We start from the raw sequence: 19537 nt of genomic DNA, 5'->3' as shown, positions 1-19537 counted from the left end.
TCTAGAAGAAATGGATAAATTCCTAGAACAATACAACCTTCCTAGACTGAGTCATGAAGAAGCAGAAAGCCTAAACAGACCAATCAGCAGGGAGGAAATAGAAAAAACTATTAAAAATCTCCCCAAAAATAAAAGTCCAGGCCCAGACGGTTATACTAGTGAATTCTATCAAACATTCAAAGAAGACTTGGTTCCTATTCTACTCAAAGTCTTCCAAAAAATTGAAGAAGAAGCAATACTTCCAAACACATTTTATGAGGCCAACATAACCCTCATACCAAAACCAGGCAAGGATGGCACAAAGAAAGAAAACTACAGACCAATATCTCTAATGAATACAGATGCTAAAATACTAAACAAAATACTGGCAAACCGAATACAACAACATATTAAAAAAATAATACATCATGATCAAGTGGGATTCATCCCAGAATCTCAAGGATGGTTCAACATATGCAAAACGGTTAACGTAATACACCATATCAACAAAACAAAGAACAAAAACCACATGATCTTATCAATAGATGCAGAAAAGGCTTTTGATAAAATACAACACAATTTTATGTTTAAGACTCTCAACAAAATGGGTATAGAAGGAAAATATCTCAACATGATAAAGGCCATATATGATAAACCATCAGCCAACATCCTATTAAACGGCATAAAACTGAGGACTTTCTACCTTAAATCAGGAACAAGACAGGGTTGTCCACTCTTTCCACTCTTATTCAACGTGGTGCTAGAAGTTCTGGCCAGAGCAATCAGACAAGACAAAGAAATAAAAGGCATCCATATCGGAAAAGAAGAAGTAAAGCTATCACTTTTTGCTGATGATATGATCCTATACATCGAAAATCCGAAGGACTCCACAAAAAGATTATTAGAAACAATAAACCAATACAGTAAGGTCGCAGGATACAAAATTAACATACAAAAGTCCATAGCCTTTCTATATGCCAACAATGAAATATTAGAAAACGAACTCAAAAAAATAATCCCCTTCACGATTGCAACAAAAAAAATTAAATACCTAGGAATAAACATAACAAAGAACGTAAAGGACCTATATAATGAAAATTACAAAGCATTGTTAAGGGAAATCGAAAAAGATACAATGAGATGGAAAAATATTCCTTGTTCTTGGATAGGAAGAATAAATATAATCAAAATGGCCATATTACCCAAAGCAATATACAAATTTAATGCAATTCCCATCAAAATCCCTATGAGATTTTTTAAAGAAATGGAACAAAAAATCATCAGATTTATATGGAACTATAAAAAACCCCGAATAGCCAAAACAATCCTAAGGAAAAAGAATGAAGCTGGGGGCATTACAATACCTGACTTTAAACTATATTACAGGGCCACGATAATCAAAACAGCATGGTATTGGCAGAAAAATAGACACTCAGACCAATGGAACAGAATAGAAAGCCCAGAAATAAAACCACATATATATGGTCAAATAATCTTTGATAAAGGGGCCAATAACACACAATGGAGAAAAGAAAGCCTCTTCAACAAATGGTGTTGGGAAAACTGGAAAGCCACATAAGAATGAAACTCGACTACAGCCTGTCCCCGTGTACTAAAATTAATTCAAAATGGATCAAAGACCTAAATATAAGACCTGAAACAATAAAGTACATAGAAGAAGACATAGGGGCTAAAATCATGGACCTGGGTTTTAAAGAACATTTTATGAACTTGACTCCAATGGCAAGAGAAGTGAAGGCAAAGATAAATGAATGGGACTACATCAGAATTAAAAGTTTTTGCTCAGCAAGAGAAACTGATATCAAAATAAACAGACAGCCAACTATATGGGAACTGATATTTTCAAACGACAGCTCAGATAAGGGCCTAATATCCAAAATTTACAAAGAACTCATAAAACTCAACAACAAACAAACAAACAATCCAATAAAAAAATGGGAAGAGGACATGAACAGACACTTCTCCCAGGAAGAGATACAAATGGCCAACAGATATATGAAAAGATGCTCAGCTTCATTAGTTATTAGAGAAATGCAAATCAAAACTACAATGAGATACCACCTCACTCCTGTTAGATTAGCTATTATCAACAAGACGGGTAATAGCAAATGTTGGAGAGGCTGTGGAGAAAAAGGAACCCTCATTCACTGTTGGTGGGACTGTAAAGTAGTACAACCATTATGGAGGAAAGTATGGTGGTTCCTCAAAAAACTGAAAATAGAACTACCTTATGACCCAGCAATCCCTCTACTGGGTATATACCCCAAAACCTCAGAAACATTGATACGTGAAGACACATGTAGCCCCATGTTCATTGCAGCACTGTTCACAGTGGCCAAGACATGGAAACAACCAAAAAGCCCTTCAATAGAAGACTGGATAAAGAAGATGTGGCACATATACACTATGGAATACTACTCAGCCATAAGAAATGATGACATCAGATCATTTACAGCAAAATGGTGGGATCTTGATAACATTATAAGAAGTGAAATAAGTAAATCAGAAAAAAACAAGAACTACATGATTCCATACATTGGTGGAACATAAAAATGAGACTAAGAGACATGGACAAGAGTGTGGTGGTTACCAGGGGTGGGGGGGGAGGGAGGACATGGGAGGGAGGGAGGGAGAGAGTTAGGGGGAGGGGGAGGGGCACAGAGAACTAGATAGAGGGTGACGGAGGACAATCTTACTTTGGGCGAGGGGTTTGCAACATAATTTGATGACAAAATAACCTAGACATGTTTTCTTTGAATATATGTACCTTGATTTATTAATGTCATCCCATTACCATTAATAAAAATTTATTAAAAGAAAAGAAAAGAAAAGAAATTTCAACAAATTGAATAGCTATAACTCAGCAAAGCAACCTCAGTTGGGCTTACAGGCTTGCTTGAAAAGATCACTGCATAGAATTGACCAAAGGTGGGAAGGGTAGGCCCTGGCTGGTGGCTCAGTGGATAGAGTGTTGGCCCAGCATATGGATGTCCTGGGTTTGATTCCTGGTCAGGGCACACAAGTGAAGCAGCCATCTGCTTCTCTCCATACCCCTCTTTCTCTCCCTTTTCCCCTCCTGTAGCCAGTGGTTTGATTGGTTCGAGTGTTAGCCGTGGGTGCTGAGGATGGCTCGGCTGGTACAAGCACCAGCCTCAGGTGCTAAAAATAGCTCAGTTAAGAGCATCGTCCCCAGACAGGGGTTACCAGGTGAATCAGATGCATGTAGAAGTCTGTCTCACTATCTCCCCTCCTCTCATCTAAAAAAAAAAAAAAGAAAAGAAGAAGGTGGGAAGGGTTGATAAGTGGGGTAGAAGACAGGAGCACTTTTGGTCAAGGTCTGGAGAGGAGAGAAACCCAGACAGTCTGGGTTTTTGTCAATCAGGAATCCAGAGAGGGGAGAACCATAATGGTAACCACCTATGAAAAAACCAATACTGAACCACATAGTTTAAAAAAAGAAGAAATGGGGAAAATGTATGTAATACCACCATCAAAAACAACTAAGAGAAACACAAAAAAAGAAGAATCAAAGGAGACACAGAGCTACCAGAAAACAATGGCTATAGGGAATCCTCAAGTGGCAATAATTACCCTAAATGTAAATGTACTGAACTCACCAATAAAGAGATACCAGGTAGCAGATTGGATCAAAAAGCAAAATCTAACCATATGCTGCCTTCAATAGACATATTTAAGCTACAAGGACAAAGCAGACTCAGAAGTGAAAGGCTGAAAAACAATTCTCCAAGCAAATAAAATAAAAAGAAAAGCAGGTATAACCATACTCATATCTGACAACACTGACTTCAAGACAACAAATGTAACAAGAGACGAAGATAAACATTTCATAATGATAAAGGGGGACATTGTATCAAGAGGACATAACACTTCCTAATATATATACACCAAACCAGGGAGCACCAAAATATATACAACATCTACTATCTGATCTAAAAATAGAAACAGACAAACACAATCATACTTGGAGGCTCAACACACCCTTGATGGCTTTAGATAGATCATCCAAACAGAAAATCAATGAAGAAATGGCCTTAAATGACACACTATAATAATAAATATACATAATTGACATTTACAGAACATTTCATCCCAGAACATCAGATTATACATATTTTAGTTTGCATGGACATAACATATAGATAAACCATGTGTTAGGCCTCAAAACTAACCTCAACAAATTCAAGAACATTGAAATTTAGCAAGTATATTCTCTGACCATAAGGCTTTTGAAATTAAGACTTCAGTTGTAATAGGAATTAAGGAAACCAACACAAATGTAGAAATTAAACAACATACTTCTAAGAAATGACTGGGTCATAAAATAAATAAAAACAGAAATTTAAAGATATATACAAACAAATCAGAATGACAACATGACATATCAAAACTTCTGGGATGCAGTGAAAGTAGTAATAACAGGGAAATTAACATCATTACAGGTTTATATTAAGAAACAAGAGAGATCTCAAATAAGCAACCTAACATCACATCTTAAGGAACTCAAAAAAGAAGAATAAAGAAAATCAAAAGTCAGCAAAAGAAATAGTAAAAATTAGAGCAGAACTAAATGAAATAGTGAATAAAAAACTATAGAAAAAATTAATACAACAAAGAGCTGGTTCTTTGAAAAGATCAATAAAATTGACAAACCTCTGGCTAGACTCAATAAGAAAAAAAGGAAGGATTCATATAAACAAAATTCAAAATGAAAGAGCAGAAGTTACCATAGACATCATAGACATAAAAAGGATCATACCAGGCCCTGGCCGGTTGGCTCAGCGGTAGAGCGTCGGCCTGGCGTGCGGGGGACCCGGGTTTGATTCCCGGCCAGGGCACATAGGAGAAGTGCCCATTTGCTTCTGCACCCCTCCCCCTCTCCTTCCTCTCTGTTTCTCTCTGCCCCTCCTGCAGCCGAGGCTCCACTGGAGCAAAAGATGGCCCGGGCACTGGGGATGGCTCCTTGGCCTCTGCCCCAGGCGCTAGAGTGGCTCTGGTCGTGACAGAGCGATGCCCCGGATGGGCAGAGCATTGCCCCCTGGTGGGCGTGCCGGGTGGATCCCGGTCGGGTGCATGCGGGAGTCTGTCTGACTGCCTCCCTGTTTCCAGCTTCAGAAAAATACAAAACAAAACAAAACAAAACCCTAAAAGACAAAAATCATACGATTCTATCAATAGATGCAGAAAAGGCATTTGATAAGATACAACATCCATTTATATTTAAATCACTCAGGAAAATGGGTATAGAAGGAAAGTACCTCAACATAATAAAGCCCACATATGACAAGTCATCAGCCAATATCATACTAAATGGTGAAAATCTGAAGATTTTTCCTCTAAAATCAGGAAAAAGACAAGGCTGTCCACTCTCTCCACTTTTATTCGATGTACTGCTCGAAGTCCTAACCAGAGCAATCCAGCAAAAGAAAGAAATAAAAGGCAAAGCCCTGGCCAGTTGGCTCAGTGGTAGGGCATTGGCCTGGTGTGCAGGAGTCCCAGGTTTGATTCCTGGCCAGGGCACACAGGAGAAGCGCCCATCTGCTTCTTCATCCCTCCCCTTCTCCTTCCTCTCTGTCTCTCTCTTCCCCTCCTGCAGCCGAGGCTCCATTGGAGCAAAGTTGGCCCAGGCGCTAGGGATGGCTCCATGGCCTCTGCCTCAGGCACTAGAGTGGTTCTAGTCACAATGGAGCAATGCCCCAGATGGGCAGAGCATCGCCCCCTGGTGGGCATGCTGGGTGGATCCCGGTCGGGCGCATGTGGGAGTCTGTCTGACTGCCTCCCCATTTCCAACTTCAGAAAAATCCAAAAAAAAAAAAGGGCAACCCTACTGGGAAAGAAGTAAGTAAAGTGATCACTTTTTGTAGATGACATGATCTTGTATATAGAAAACTAAAGACTCCCCCAAAAACTACTAGAAACAATAAAATACAGTAAAGTTGCAGGATACAAAATCAACATACAAGAGTCTACTGCTTTCCTATATATCAACAATGAAATATCAGTAAATGAACTAAAAAAAACAATTTGTTTTACAATTGCAACAAGAACAACAAAATACCAAGGAATAACCTTAACAAAGTTTGTGAAGGACCTATATACTGAAAACTACAAAGCATTGCTGAAAGAAACTGAAAGACAAAATGAAATGGAAAAATATTCCAGTATCATGAATCAGAAGAATCTATGTAGTTAAAATGGCCATATTACCCAAAGCAATATACAAAATGCAACCCTCATTGAAATCCCAATGTCATTTTTTAAAGAAATAGAACAACAAAAAAAATCACCAGGTTTGTTTAGGACCATAAAATACCCCATATAGCCAAAACAATCCTAGAAAAATGAATGAAGCTGGTGGTATCATCCTACATTATTTCAAATGATACGATAGAGCCCTGATAATCAAAACAGCATGGTATTGGTAGAAAAACAGACATACAGACCAATGGAACAGAATCAAGACCCCAGAAATAAAACCACATATATATGGACAAATTATCTTTGACAGAAAAACCAAAAACATACAATGGAGAAAAGAAAGTCTCTTCAATAAATGGTGCTGGGAAAACTGGAAAGCCAAATGCAAAAAAATGAAACTTGACCACATTTTGTCCTCTGCACAAAATTAATTCAAAATGGATCAAAGACCTAAATATAAGACCTGAAACAATAAATTACATAGAAAAAACCGTAAGTACTAAACTTATGGACTTTAGTCTTAGAGTGGATTTTATGAATTTGACCCCAAGGCAAAGAAAGTAAAGGCAAAAATAAATGAATGGAACTATATCAAACTAAAAAACTCTGTACAACAAAAGAAACCAACAAAAAACCAAAAAGGCAGACATCCAAATGGGAGATGATATTTATAAACAACAGCTCTGATAAGGGGTTAATATCCAATATATATAAAGAACTCACAAAGTTCAGCAATTAACAAGTAAAAAATCCAATTATAAAATGGGAAAGACCTGGCTTCTGGTGGGACAGTGGATAAAACATTGACCTGGAATGCTGAGGTCGCCAGTTTGAACCCCTAGGCTTGCCTAGTCAAGGCACATACAACAAACAATGAATAACTAAAGTGAAGCAACTATTTGATACTTCTCACTCCCTGTCCCTCCCTCTTTCTCCTCTCAATAAATAAAATCTTTAAAAATAAAAAATTAAAAAAAATTTTTTTAAATGGGGAGAGGACCTGTAGAGACACTTCTCCCAGGAAGAAATACAAATGGCCAACAGGGATATGAAAAGATGCTCATCTTCATTAGCTAGTAGAGAAATGCAAATCAAAACTACAATGAGATACTGCCTCACACCCATTAGATTGGCTATTATCAACAAGACAAGTAATAAGTGTTAGAGAGGCTGTGGAAAAAAGGTATCCTCATTAATTGCTGGTGGGAATGTAAACTGGAACAGTCACCATGGAAGAAAGTATGATAGCTCCTCAAAAAATTAAGAACAGAACTACCATATGACCCAGCAATTCTCTAGTGGACATCTACACAAAATACTAGAAAACATTGGTATAAAAAGACACATGCAGCCCCATGTTCATTGCAGCATTATTCACAGTGACAAAGACATGGAAACAACACAAGTGTCCCTCGGTAAAGGACTGGATAAAGAAGATATGGTACATATATACAATGGACTACAACTCAGCCACAAGAAATGATGACATATTGCCATTTACAAAAACATGGATGGACCTTGCGAACATTATACTGAGTTAAGTAAGTAAATCAGAAAAAGCTAAGAAGTATAAGATTTCACACATAGGTGGGATATAAAAATAAGACTCATGGACATATAAAAATGTAAAGTGGTTACCAGGGGGAGGGGGTGGAAAAAGAGGAGTAAAGAGGGACAAATATACTATGACAGAAAGTAATTTGACTTTGGGTGATAGGCACACAGTACAATCAACAGTTCAAATGCTATAGAAAGTTTTCCCTAAAACCTAGGTATTCTTAGTGATCAGTGTCACCCCATTAAATTTAATTTTCTAAATAAAAAATATTATGACATAAATGTAAAATCTTCAATACAAGATTTGGAAGATAAAATTGAGGGACTCTTCTAGAGGGTAGAACAAAAGCATTAAGAGGTTTTTTTAAAAAAGATAAGAAGATGGAGGGTCAGTATAGGAACTCCACTATCCAAATAATAGATGTTCCAAAAATAGGAGAAAAAACAGAGACCTACAACTTATTAATGAAATGATTTAAAAAATTTCCCCAAACCGAAGTGTGTGTGTTTCCAGATTAAAAAAATTTACTGAGCGGGCGGGTGGTCCGCCGCGAGGCGAGCCACCGCCCGTCCCCGCCCCTTGCCTCTCGGCGCCCCCTCGATGCTCTTAGCTGAGTGTCCCGCGGGGCCCGAAGCGTTTACTTTGAAAAAATTAGAGTGTTCAAAGCAGGCCTGAAAAGAAATAAAATTAAAAAAAAAAAATTACCATGTTCTAGCTTGATATACAAAGACCCATACCAAGGCACATTACCATGAAATTTTATAACACTGAAGATACAGAGAAAGAGAAGTTGATCATTGATAAAAGACTAGGAATTGGCATTTTGAAATAAAGGTGGGAGGGTAGAACTATAATAGTTATGCTAGAAAACTTCTAAGAAAAATTATTTGCAACCTAGAATTCTCTGGCTAACTTATCAATCACATATGAGAAAGGAAATAAAAAACAATTTCAGCCATGAAAAGGTCTCAAACAATTTTTATACCAATGTCTCCTTTTCTCAGGAACCTAAAGAATGATTAGGTTCACCAAAATAAGGCAGAAAGGGAAAGCTATGGGGGAAACAGAAGATACAACCCAGGAGAAAGTGAAAGTGAATTCTAGGATGATGGTACAGGGCGATCCCAAGATGTCAACCAAGCCCTACTTCTAGAGGGCAATACAGCACACTCTCTTAGAACAAGTCAGAAGGCTCCAGGAGAGATTTTAAAAATTATTATTGACTTTAGAGAAAGAAGAAGGGGGAGAAAGAGAGAATGCGAGAGAAATATTAATTTGTTTTTCACTTATTCGTGCATTCCCGTATGTGCCCTGACTAGGGATCAAACCTGAAACCTTTGCATATTGAGATGACACTCTATCCAAGTGAGCTACCTGGCCAGGGCCCATGAGACACTTCTTTAGTAAGTTGAAATTCAGGAAAAACTTGATGCAACTGAAGATCTAGAGAGGCCATATAGATAATTGGTGAAGTTTAGGATTGATTAGACAGAAAAATAGAAAAACAAGTGTTATGGGTTGAATTGTATCCTCAAAAAAGGGGGGGGGCTGATCTGTGGTGGCGCAGTGGATAAAGCGTCGACCTGGAAATGCTGAGGTCGCCGGTTCGAAACCCTGGGCTTGCCTGGTCAAGGCACATATGGGAGTTGATGCTTCCAGCTCCTCCCCCCTTCTCTCTGTCTGTTTCTCTCTCTCCCTCTCTCTCTCCTTTCTAAAAATGAATAAATAAAATTTAAAAAAAAGCGGGGGTATGTTGAAGTTCTAACCTCAGTACTTGTGAAGGTGACCTTATTTGAAAATAGCATGTTTGCAGATTTAATCAAATTTAGATGAAGCCATTGGGGTGGGCCTTAATCCAATATGACCAGACAGGTGTCCTTTTAAGAGGCACTTACAGAGAATGCCATATGAAGACAGAGACACACACAAGCACAGAATGAAGAAAGGCATATGAAGATAAAGGCAGAGATAAGAGTAATGCCTGGGGCTGACAGAAGCTAGAAGAGGCAAGGAAGATCCTCCCCTAAAGGATTCAGACACAACATGGCTAACACTTTGATTTCAGATTCCAACACTTACTGTGAAAGAGTCAATTTCTGTTGTTTTAAGAAGCCACCTACCTTGTGGTACTTGATTACTGCAGCTCAAGGAAACCAATGCAACAAGTTAACAAGATAATTATTTACTCCTGCACACCACCCAGAAAAATAAAACCACATACAAGGAAAAGTGATCATAGTTCATCCTTTACCAAAATTGAGAAAATCTCCATTGATTTTAAGAATTATGAAACTGAATTGAGAAAAAAAACATTAAGTCTCAGTCTCATAAACTTCCATTTTCAGTGCCTGAAAAAAATAAAACGATTTCCTCTCTCATCTCCAGGGCTAACATTCAGCTGAGGTTCATACTGGTATCAGTTATTTACAGTCTGAGGTAGACCTGACTGGGCCAACATCTATTTTCATATATCAGAACCTGTACCTCTGCCTGAACCATTAAATATTTTGAAGATCAACCCTTTCCTAACTCAAAGGCTCAGTGCCTTTCCAGAATGAAAATTCTCTATATAGACCCAGGACAGCTATCTCAGCGGATAGAGCACTGGCCTGGTGTGTGAACATCCTGGATTCAATACCCAGTCAGGGCACACATGAGAAGTGACCATCTGCTTCTCTTCCCCTCTCTTTTCCTCTTTTCTCTCTCTTCCCCTCTTGCAGCCAGTGGTTTGATTGGTCCAAACATCAGCCTCAGGTGCAAGGATAGCTCGGTTGATTCAAGCATTGGCCCCAGATGGCGGTTGCCGGTGGATCCCGGTCAGAGTACATATGGGAGTCTGTCTCCCTTCCTCTCGACTAAAAATAAATAAATAAAATAAAAAGAAAAGTTTCTATATACGTAGCTGCTCTTTGAGACTGCTATGTTTTCTAGTATTTTGAAGGAAACACTTGGGAAGCTCTTTCAAAACACAGAAGAAAAGAACCAAAAGATGCAAAACAATGGGAGAAAGGATAGGTCAGTACAGACGACAAAAAAAAAAAAAAAAAAAAAAAAAAGTTAAAAATTATGCATTTTAGGATATAGAATAAATAAAATTAAACAATAATCAGAGTTATATTAGAAAATGTTTGAACTAAAAAGTTATCGTATAAGAGGACTGAAAGGCCTCAACATATTGCTAAAGCCCCTCAACTCAACCCTTTTCTCCTACCAGTTTTATTGAAATATAATTGCATATTACACTGTATAAATTTAAGGTGTATAACATAATAACTTAACATAGTATATATTGTGAAATGATTACCCCACAAAGTTTAGTTAACATCCACTACATGAAATATTTACAAAAATATTATTTTTCCTTGTGATGAGAACTTTTAGTATTTATTCTCTTAGCAATTTTCAAATATATTTTACAGCACTGTTTCCTTCTCTTCTAATTTAAAAAGTACATTTAAGTATATCTTCAAAAGAAGGATGTATTCTGCTTACAAAGTGACCATTCTAATAAGTCGCATACCCACCTGACACCATACATAGTTATTGGAATATTATTGACTATATTCCCTATGCTGTACCTCACATCCCCATGACTGTTCTGTAACAACCAATTTGTACTTCTGAATTCCTTCACCTTTTTCATTCATTCCCCCAGCCATCCTTCCATCTGGCAACTGTCAAAATATTCTCTGTATCTATGAGTCTGTTTCTGTTCTTCTTGTTTGTTTTTTAGATTCAGTTGATAGATATGTAGTTATTGATATTTCATTGTTCATGCTTTTTACTTTTTTTCCTTCTTAAAGAAGATCCTTTAGCATTATATGTAATACTGGTTTGGTGGTGATAAACTCCTTAAGGCTTTTTATTGTCTGGCAAGCTTTCTATATGTCCTATTCTAAATGACAGCTTTGCTGGGTAGAGTAATCTTGGTTGTAGGTCCATCACTTTGACTATTTCTTGCCAATCAGTCGTGGCCTGTAAAAAAGTTTCTGTTGAGAAATCAGCTGATAGTCTTATGGGAGCTCCTTTGTAAAGAACTGATTTTCTCTTGCTGCTTTTAAAGATTCTTGCTTTGTCTTCAACCTTTTGTATTTTAATTATGATGTATTTTGGTCTGGGCCTCTTTCATTTTATCTTGTTTGGGACTTTCTGTGCTTCCTGGACTTGTATGTTGATTTCCTTCACCAGATTAGGGATGTTTTCTGTCATTATTTTATGCAATAGGTTTTCAATTTCTTGCTCTCTCTCTTCTCCTTTTTGCACTCCCATGATACAATGTTGGTATGCATGAAGTTGTCCCAGAGGCTCCTTACACTATCTTCATTTTTACAAATTCTTCTTTTGTTGTTGTTGTTCTGACTGGGTGTTTTTTTGCTTTCTTATATTCTAAACTGCTAATTTGATTCTTGGCTTCATCTATTCTACTGTTGATCCCCTGTAGATTATTCTTCATTTTAGTTAGTGTATCCTTCATTTCTGACTAGTTATTTTTTATGGTTTCTATGTCTTTTTTCATGCTGTTGAAGTTCACACTAAGTTCGTTGAGCATCCTTATAACCACTGTTTTGAACTCTGTATCTGGACATTTGTTTTGCTTGCCTCCATTTTCACCAGTTCTTTTTCTGGAGATTTCTCCTGTTCTCTCATTTGGGACCTGTTTCTTTGTCTCTACATTTTGGCTGCTTTCCTGTGTTTGTTTCTATGTATTAGGCAGAGGTGCTATGTTTCCCAGACTTGCTACAGTGGCCTTATGTAGTAGGTGTCCTGTAGAGCCCTATGGTATAGCCTCACTGGTCATCTGAGCTGTGTGTTCCAGGTGCACCCTGTGTAGGCTGTGTGCTCTATACTGTTATAGTTGAACCTGAACTGCTGCTGGCATCATTAGGAGGTATTGACTCCTAGGCTGATCAGTTGTGAGGACCCACTGTGACTAACTACAGTGGAGGAGCTGCTGTGCATAAGTTGGCCCTACAGAGCTAGACTTGCTTCAGTGGAGATGATAGGGTTGTAATCCAGCATGGTATGAAGCTATCCACCAGGTGGAATGGCTCTGGAGCCTTCTGGGAGGTGCAAAGTCAGCCTTTGCCTGTGCCTTGCTTGGGGCCACCCAGCATGAGCTACAGTGCGATGTGTAGACGGCTGTTACTTGTACTAGGTTTAGAGGTGCCCAGGAGAGGAAGAGCTGTGAACCAAGGCCATATACCACTAGTTCCAGGCCTAAGATGAGGGTTGCTGAATCCAGATACTTCTTGTTTGAGAGATTTTAGGAAAATCTGAAGCATCAGCCAGACAAGCTATTCTCATGAAAAAGCCACTGGAAACAGCTTGGGTTGACCTGCAAGTTTGCTGGGGTGGGGTCTCAGGGAATCATCAGAGTGGGCAAACAGTGTGAGCCAGGTTGATGGAGTCTCAGATATAGCACCTGCTCGCTGCCTCTGTGGAGTGAGGGAGGGCTCATCAAAGGAACAATGGCCTCTTCCAGTAGGCCTGGCAGAAAGCTGCCTTTCCAGCTCTTGCTTTGATGCTGGACAATTCAGTTCCTCCCTATACATCTCTGGTGCCTTTTTTTTTTTCTGAAGTTGGAAATGGGGAGGCAGTCAGACAGACTCCTGCATGCGCCCGACCAGGATCCACCCGGCATGTCCACCAGGTGGCGATGCTCTGCCCATCTGGGGGGTTGCTCTGTTGCAACCAGAGCCATTCTAGTGCCTGAGCCAGAGGCCACAGAGCCATCCTCAGTGCCCGGGCCAACTTTGCTCCAATGGAGCCTTGGCTGCAGGAGGGGAAGAGAGAGACAGAGAGGAAGGAGAGGGGGAGGGGTGGAGAAGCAGATGGGTGCTTCTCCTGTGTGCCCTGGCTGGGAATCGAACCTAGGACTCCTGCACGCCAGGCCAATGCTCCACCACTGAGCCAACCGGCCAGGGCCTCTGGTGCCTTTTAATCTGTTGCCTCTAGACTGGAGCTCAGAGGAAGCAAGTTTGAGTTAGTCCATGTGTGTGGCCCTTCTAGAGGAACTGCCTGGGACTCCAGCAGTCTCTGTCTCCTTAAGTCTTAATCCCCACTGGTGTTTTTTTTTTTAATGAATTTCTTTTTTTTAATATATTTTTTTAATTTTTTTATTCATTTTAGAGAGGAGAGAGAAATGGAGAGAGAGAGACAGAGAGGGAGAGAGAGAGAAGGCGAGGAGGAGCTGGAAGCATCAACTCCCATATGTGCCTTGACCAGGCAAGCCCAGGGTTACGAACCGGTGACCTCAGCATTTCCAGGTCGATGCTTTATCCACTGCGCCACCACAGGCCAGGCCCCCACTGGTTTTTATAGCCAGAAGTTATGGGGTCTTCTCTTTCTGGCTCTGGAATACTGGGCTAGGAGGCAGGGTGTGGGGCTGGGAGGACTCGATCCTCAGGGGGAACATCAACAGTCGAGATATGCCTCCCAATTATAACCCACTATACGTGGGTATAGGACCAGTCTGTTCCATGTCTCCACCCCTCTTACTAGTCGTGATGTGGCTTCTTTAAATCCCTAGTTGTAGGCCTTCCACTCAGTTTGATTTCAGGTGATTCTGAATTTTGGTTGTTCTGTAGTTCAGTTGTAATTTTGATGTGGATGTGGGAAGATTAGAATACTGCATTTATTTACACTGCCATATTGAGGAAGCCCCTCTTTATTAAATGTTTGTTCGGATTCACCAGTGACACAGCTGTCTGGTCCTGTATTTTTGTTTGTTGGAAGATTTTTGATTATTGATTAAATCTCCTTGCCATTATTGGTTTGTTTAGATTTTCTATTTCTTCATGATTCAACCTGGATAGGCTGTATTTTTCTAGGAATATTTCCATTTCTTCTAGGTTGTCCAATTTGGGGCATGTATTGTTCATAGTAGTCTTTTATGACCCTTTATGTTTCTGTGGTATCAGTTTTAATGTCTCCTCTTTCATTTCTAATTTTATTTTTTGAGTCTTTTCTTTCTTAGTAAGTATTGCTCAAGGTTTGTCTATTTTGTTTATCCATTCAAAAAGTAGCTCTTAGTTTCACTGATCTTTTCTTTTGACTTTTAGTCTATTTCATTTATTGCTGTCTGTTTTGTTATTATCTCTCCAAATGCCTCTAGTCTCAGCCATTTTCAATCTATTCTCTACCTCTGGAGCCAGAATAAACTGTATACAAAAACATCTGATATCATCTCCTGTTCATAATCCTTTATTGGCTCCCCTTAGGAAAAACTCCAAATTCTTTAATATGGATTATGAGACCCTATACTCTCTTGACCCTGATTTATCTTTATAATTTTACCTCTATCCTTCTCCTCACCACCTGGATCCCCGCCATCACCCCAGAGTCACAATGAAAAGGTCTGGCTACACTAAACCATGACACAATCCTCAAGTTCTGCCTCTTTGTTTCTTTTTTTCTTTGCCTCGTCCTGTCTTACTATATCTTTCTCTCTGTATCTCTGCCCTAGCTCACTGCTTTCTGGCTCTTTTCTGTCCCTTCTCTCTTCTGTTCTCCCTTTTTCTGCTCATCCCCTTTCTCTACTGCCACCCATACACCTATGGCTCCTAGAGTCATTAGTTTTATGTATTCTTTATTAACAGAGCATAGCACTTTCACATAACACAATTTATATGTAAAGATAAAAACTGAGTTTTGGATCAAAGTAGGATAACATTATTTCCTCTAATTCTTTAATATCTCCTAGTCCTAAGGATATAAAATGTTTTGGCCATGGCATCCAAATATCCCTTGTTTGGAATTATAACTGATAACTGATTCCACATGTACATGATAATAACCTTAACTGAGTTACATATTTTTAACAGTATCTCATATACAAAGTATCTATCTAATATAATAGTAAGTATTTCTTTTGGCAATTGAAGGGAAAATTGAAAACACTACCTCATTTGAAAAATGTCCTTGCAAACTTGATACCAGAACAATTTCATCTGAATTAACACAGTTGCTGACATTTGGAAATAGGTCCTCCAAAGATGCTTTTTGTACTGAGGACAGATCCATCTATAAAAGAATAAATTACTCTTTTGTAAAAGTTAAATGTTGCAAAACCAAGTATTTATAAGTAATTAAAAGAAAGTTAAAATATACTATTTCATTAAAAGCATTTTCTGATGAACCTGACATAATTTTATCTGAATTAATATAATTGCTGACAATTTTGAAAACAATTCTTCAAAAGATGCACGTTTTACTGGGGACAAGTCAATCTATAAAGATTATAATAATACTTGGAAACTAAATAGCACGTTATTAAATAACAAATGGGTTAACATTGAGATTAAAGAAGAAATTTAAAAATTCCTAGAAACAAACGATAATGAGCATACATCAACTCGAAATTTATGGGACACAGCAAAATCAGTCCTGAGAGGGAAGTTTATAGCATTATAGGCATACCTCAAGAAGCTAGAAAAAGCTCAAATAAACAACTTAACCCTGCATCTAAAAGAACTAGAAAAAGAACAGCAAGTGAAGCCCAGAGCTAGTAGAAGGAAGGAAATAATAAAGATCAGAGCAGAAATAAATGACATAGAGGCTAAAGAAACAATACGGAGGATCAATGAAACCAGGAGCTGGTTCTTTGAAAAGGTAAACAAGATCGATGAACCTTTAACGAGACTCACCCAGAAAAAAAGAGAGAGGACTCAAATAAATAAAATTAGAAACGAGAGTGGAGAAATAACAACTGACACAACAGAAATACAAAATATTATAAAAAAATACTATGAAGAACTGTATGCCAAAAAACTAGACAAACTAGATGAACTGGACAAATTCCTTGAATCATATAATCTTCCAAAAATCAATCTGGAAGAATCAGAAAACCTAAACAGACCAACTACAACAAATGAGATTGAAACAGCTATCAAAAAACTCCCAAAAAAGAAAAGTCCTGGGCCTGATGGCTTCACAAGTGAATTCTACCAAATATTCAAAGAAGAACTAACTCCTATCCTTCTCAAGCTATTTCAAAAAATTCAAGAGGAAGGAAGACTTCCAAACTCCTTTTATGAGGCGAGCATAATTCTGATTCCAAAACCAGGCAAAGACAACACAAAAAAAGAAAATTATAGGCCAATATCCCTGATGAACTTAGATGCAAAAATTCTCAACAAAATATTAGCAAACCGGATCCAGCAATATATGAAAAAAAATTATACACCATGATCAAGTGGGATTTATTCTTGGGAGGCAAGGCTGGTATAATATTTGTAAATCAATCAATGTGATTCATCACATAAACAAAAGAAAGGAGAAGAACCACATGATAATTTCAATAGATGCAGAAAAAGCATTTGATAAAGTCCAGCACCCATTCATGATCAAAACTCTCAGCTAAGTGGGAATACAGGGAACATACCTCAACATGATAAAGGCCATCTATGACAAACCCACAGCCAACATCATACTCAATGGGCAAAAATTAAAAGCAATCCCCTTAAGATCAGGAACAAGGCAGGGGTGCCCCCTTTCACCACTCTTACTCAACATAGTCCTGGAAGTCCTAGCCACAGCAACCAGACAAGAAAAAGAAATAAAAGGCATCCAAATTGGAAAACAAGAAGTAAAACTATCATTATTTGCAGATGATACGATATTGTATATAGAAAACCCTAAAGTCTCAGTCAAAAAACTACTAGACCTGATAAATGAATTCGGCAAGGTGGCAGGATATAAAATCAATACTCAGAAATCAGAGGCATTTTTATACACTAATAATGAACTGTCAGAAAGAGAAATCAAGGAATCAATTCCCTTTACCATTGCAACCAAAAAAATAAAGTACCTAGGAATAAATCTAACCAAGGAAATTAAAGACTTGTACTCAGAAAATTATAAAATATTGATAAAAGAAATCAGGGAAGATACGAATAAGTGGAGGCATATACCTTGCTCATGGTTAGGAAGAATAAACATCATTAAAATATCTATATTACCCAAAGCAATTTATACATTCAATGCAATACCGATTAAAATACCAATGACTTACTTCAAAGATATAGAACACATATTCCAAAAATTTATATGGAACCAAAAGAGAACACAAATAGCCTCAGCAATCTTGAAAAGGAAGAATAAAGTGGGAGGTATCACACTTCCAGATATCAAGTTATATTATAAGGCCATTGTACTCAAAACAGCATGGTACTGGCATAAGAACAGGCACATAGATCAATGGAACAGAACAGAGAACCCAGAAATAAACCCACAGCTCTATGGACAACTGATATTTGACAAAAGAGGTAAGAAAATACAATGGAGTAAAGACAGCCTCTTCAACAAATGGTGTTGGGAAATTAGACATCTACCTGCAAAAAAATGAAACTAGACCACCAACTTACATCACTCACAAAAATAAACTCAAAATGGATAAAAGACTTAAATGTAAGGTGTGAAACCATAAGCATCTTAGAAGAAAACATAGGCAGTAAGCTCTCTGACATCTCTTGCAGCAATATATTTGCTGATTTGTCTCCACAGGCAAGTGAAATAAAAGACAGGATAAACAAATGGGACTTTATCAAACTAAAAAGCTTCTGCACAGCTAAAGACAATAAGAACAGAATAAAAAGACAAACTACACAATGGGAGAATATATTTGACATTGCGTCTGATAAGGGGTTAATAACCAAAATTTATAAAGAACTTGTAAAACTTAATACCAGAAAGACAAACAATCCAATCCAAAAATGGACAAAAGAAATGAATAGACACTTCTCCAAAGAGGACACACAGATGGCCAATAGACATATGAAAAAATGCTCAACATCATTAATGATTAGAGAAATGCAAATTAAAACCACAATGAGATATCACCTCACACCAGTCAGAATGGCGCTCATCAATAAAACAACACAGAATAAGTGCTGGCGAGGATGTGGAGAAAAGGGAACCCTCCTGCACTGCTGGTGGGAATGCAGACTGGTGCAGCCACTGTGGAAAACAGTATGGAGATTCCTCAAGAAATTAAAAATCGAACTGCCTTTTGACCCAGCATATCACTGTTAGGAATACACCCCAAGAACACCATAGTACTGTTTGAAAAGAAGAAATGCACCCCCATGTTTATGGCAGCATTGTTCACAATAGCAAAGATCTGGAAACAGCCCAAGTGTCCATCAGAGGACGAGTGGATTAAAAAGCTTTGGTATATATATACTATGGAATACTACTCAGACATAAGAAATGATGACATAGGATCTTTTACAACAACATGGATGGGCCTTGATAACATTATACTGAGCGAAAGAAGTAAATCAGAAAAAACTAAGAACTATATGACTCCATACATAGGTGGGACATAAAGATGAGACTCAGAGACATGGACAACAGTGTTGGGGTTACAGGGTGGGGGGAGGAGAGGAAGGGGGTTGGGGGAGGGGAGGGGCACAAAGATCATGGCTTTTCAGCATTTGCCATATTCCCCCCTTGATCTATAGACAGACAGCAAATATTTACTTATGGTGTTTCCACTATAAAGACTGCAGTCTTAGGGACAAATGCTGATGAACCATTTCAGCAGTTCCTCCTTCTTCAAAGACTTATATGTCAACATAGAGCTCCATGTTTCATAGGACATACTCAAGCTCACTCCATGCTCTCTGGAGCTTTAGCACAAGGGAATGCCCTTTTTTTGTTGTTGTTTTTGTTGTATTTTTTCTTTTATTTATTTATTTTTTGTATTTTTCTGAAGATGGAAATGGGGAGGCAGTCAGACAGACTCCTGCATGCGCCTGACCG

The 19537-nt window shown here is 38.2% G+C and overlaps 1 protein-coding gene across 1 annotated transcript in view; it reads right to left on the bottom strand.

Annotated features, from left to right (window-relative positions):
• Window positions 1-19537, bottom strand: part of MEIKIN (meiotic kinetochore factor) — a 157484-nt gene that overhangs the window by 49234 nt on the left and 88713 nt on the right. Inside the window, exon 12 of the mRNA XM_066276734.1 lies at window positions 15677-15796. Coding sequence (XP_066132831.1) covers window positions 15677-15796 — 120 coding nt within the window. The remainder of the gene's footprint in view (window positions 1-15676; window positions 15797-19537) is intronic.

The sequence above is a fragment of the Saccopteryx bilineata genome, chromosome 4, assembly GCF_036850765.1.
Source record: "Saccopteryx bilineata isolate mSacBil1 chromosome 4, mSacBil1_pri_phased_curated, whole genome shotgun sequence".
Taxonomy (NCBI): Eukaryota; Metazoa; Chordata; class Mammalia; order Chiroptera; family Emballonuridae; genus Saccopteryx; species Saccopteryx bilineata.
Note: the sequence above shows the minus strand (reverse complement) of the source record. Positions and strands in the feature narration are given on the sequence as shown.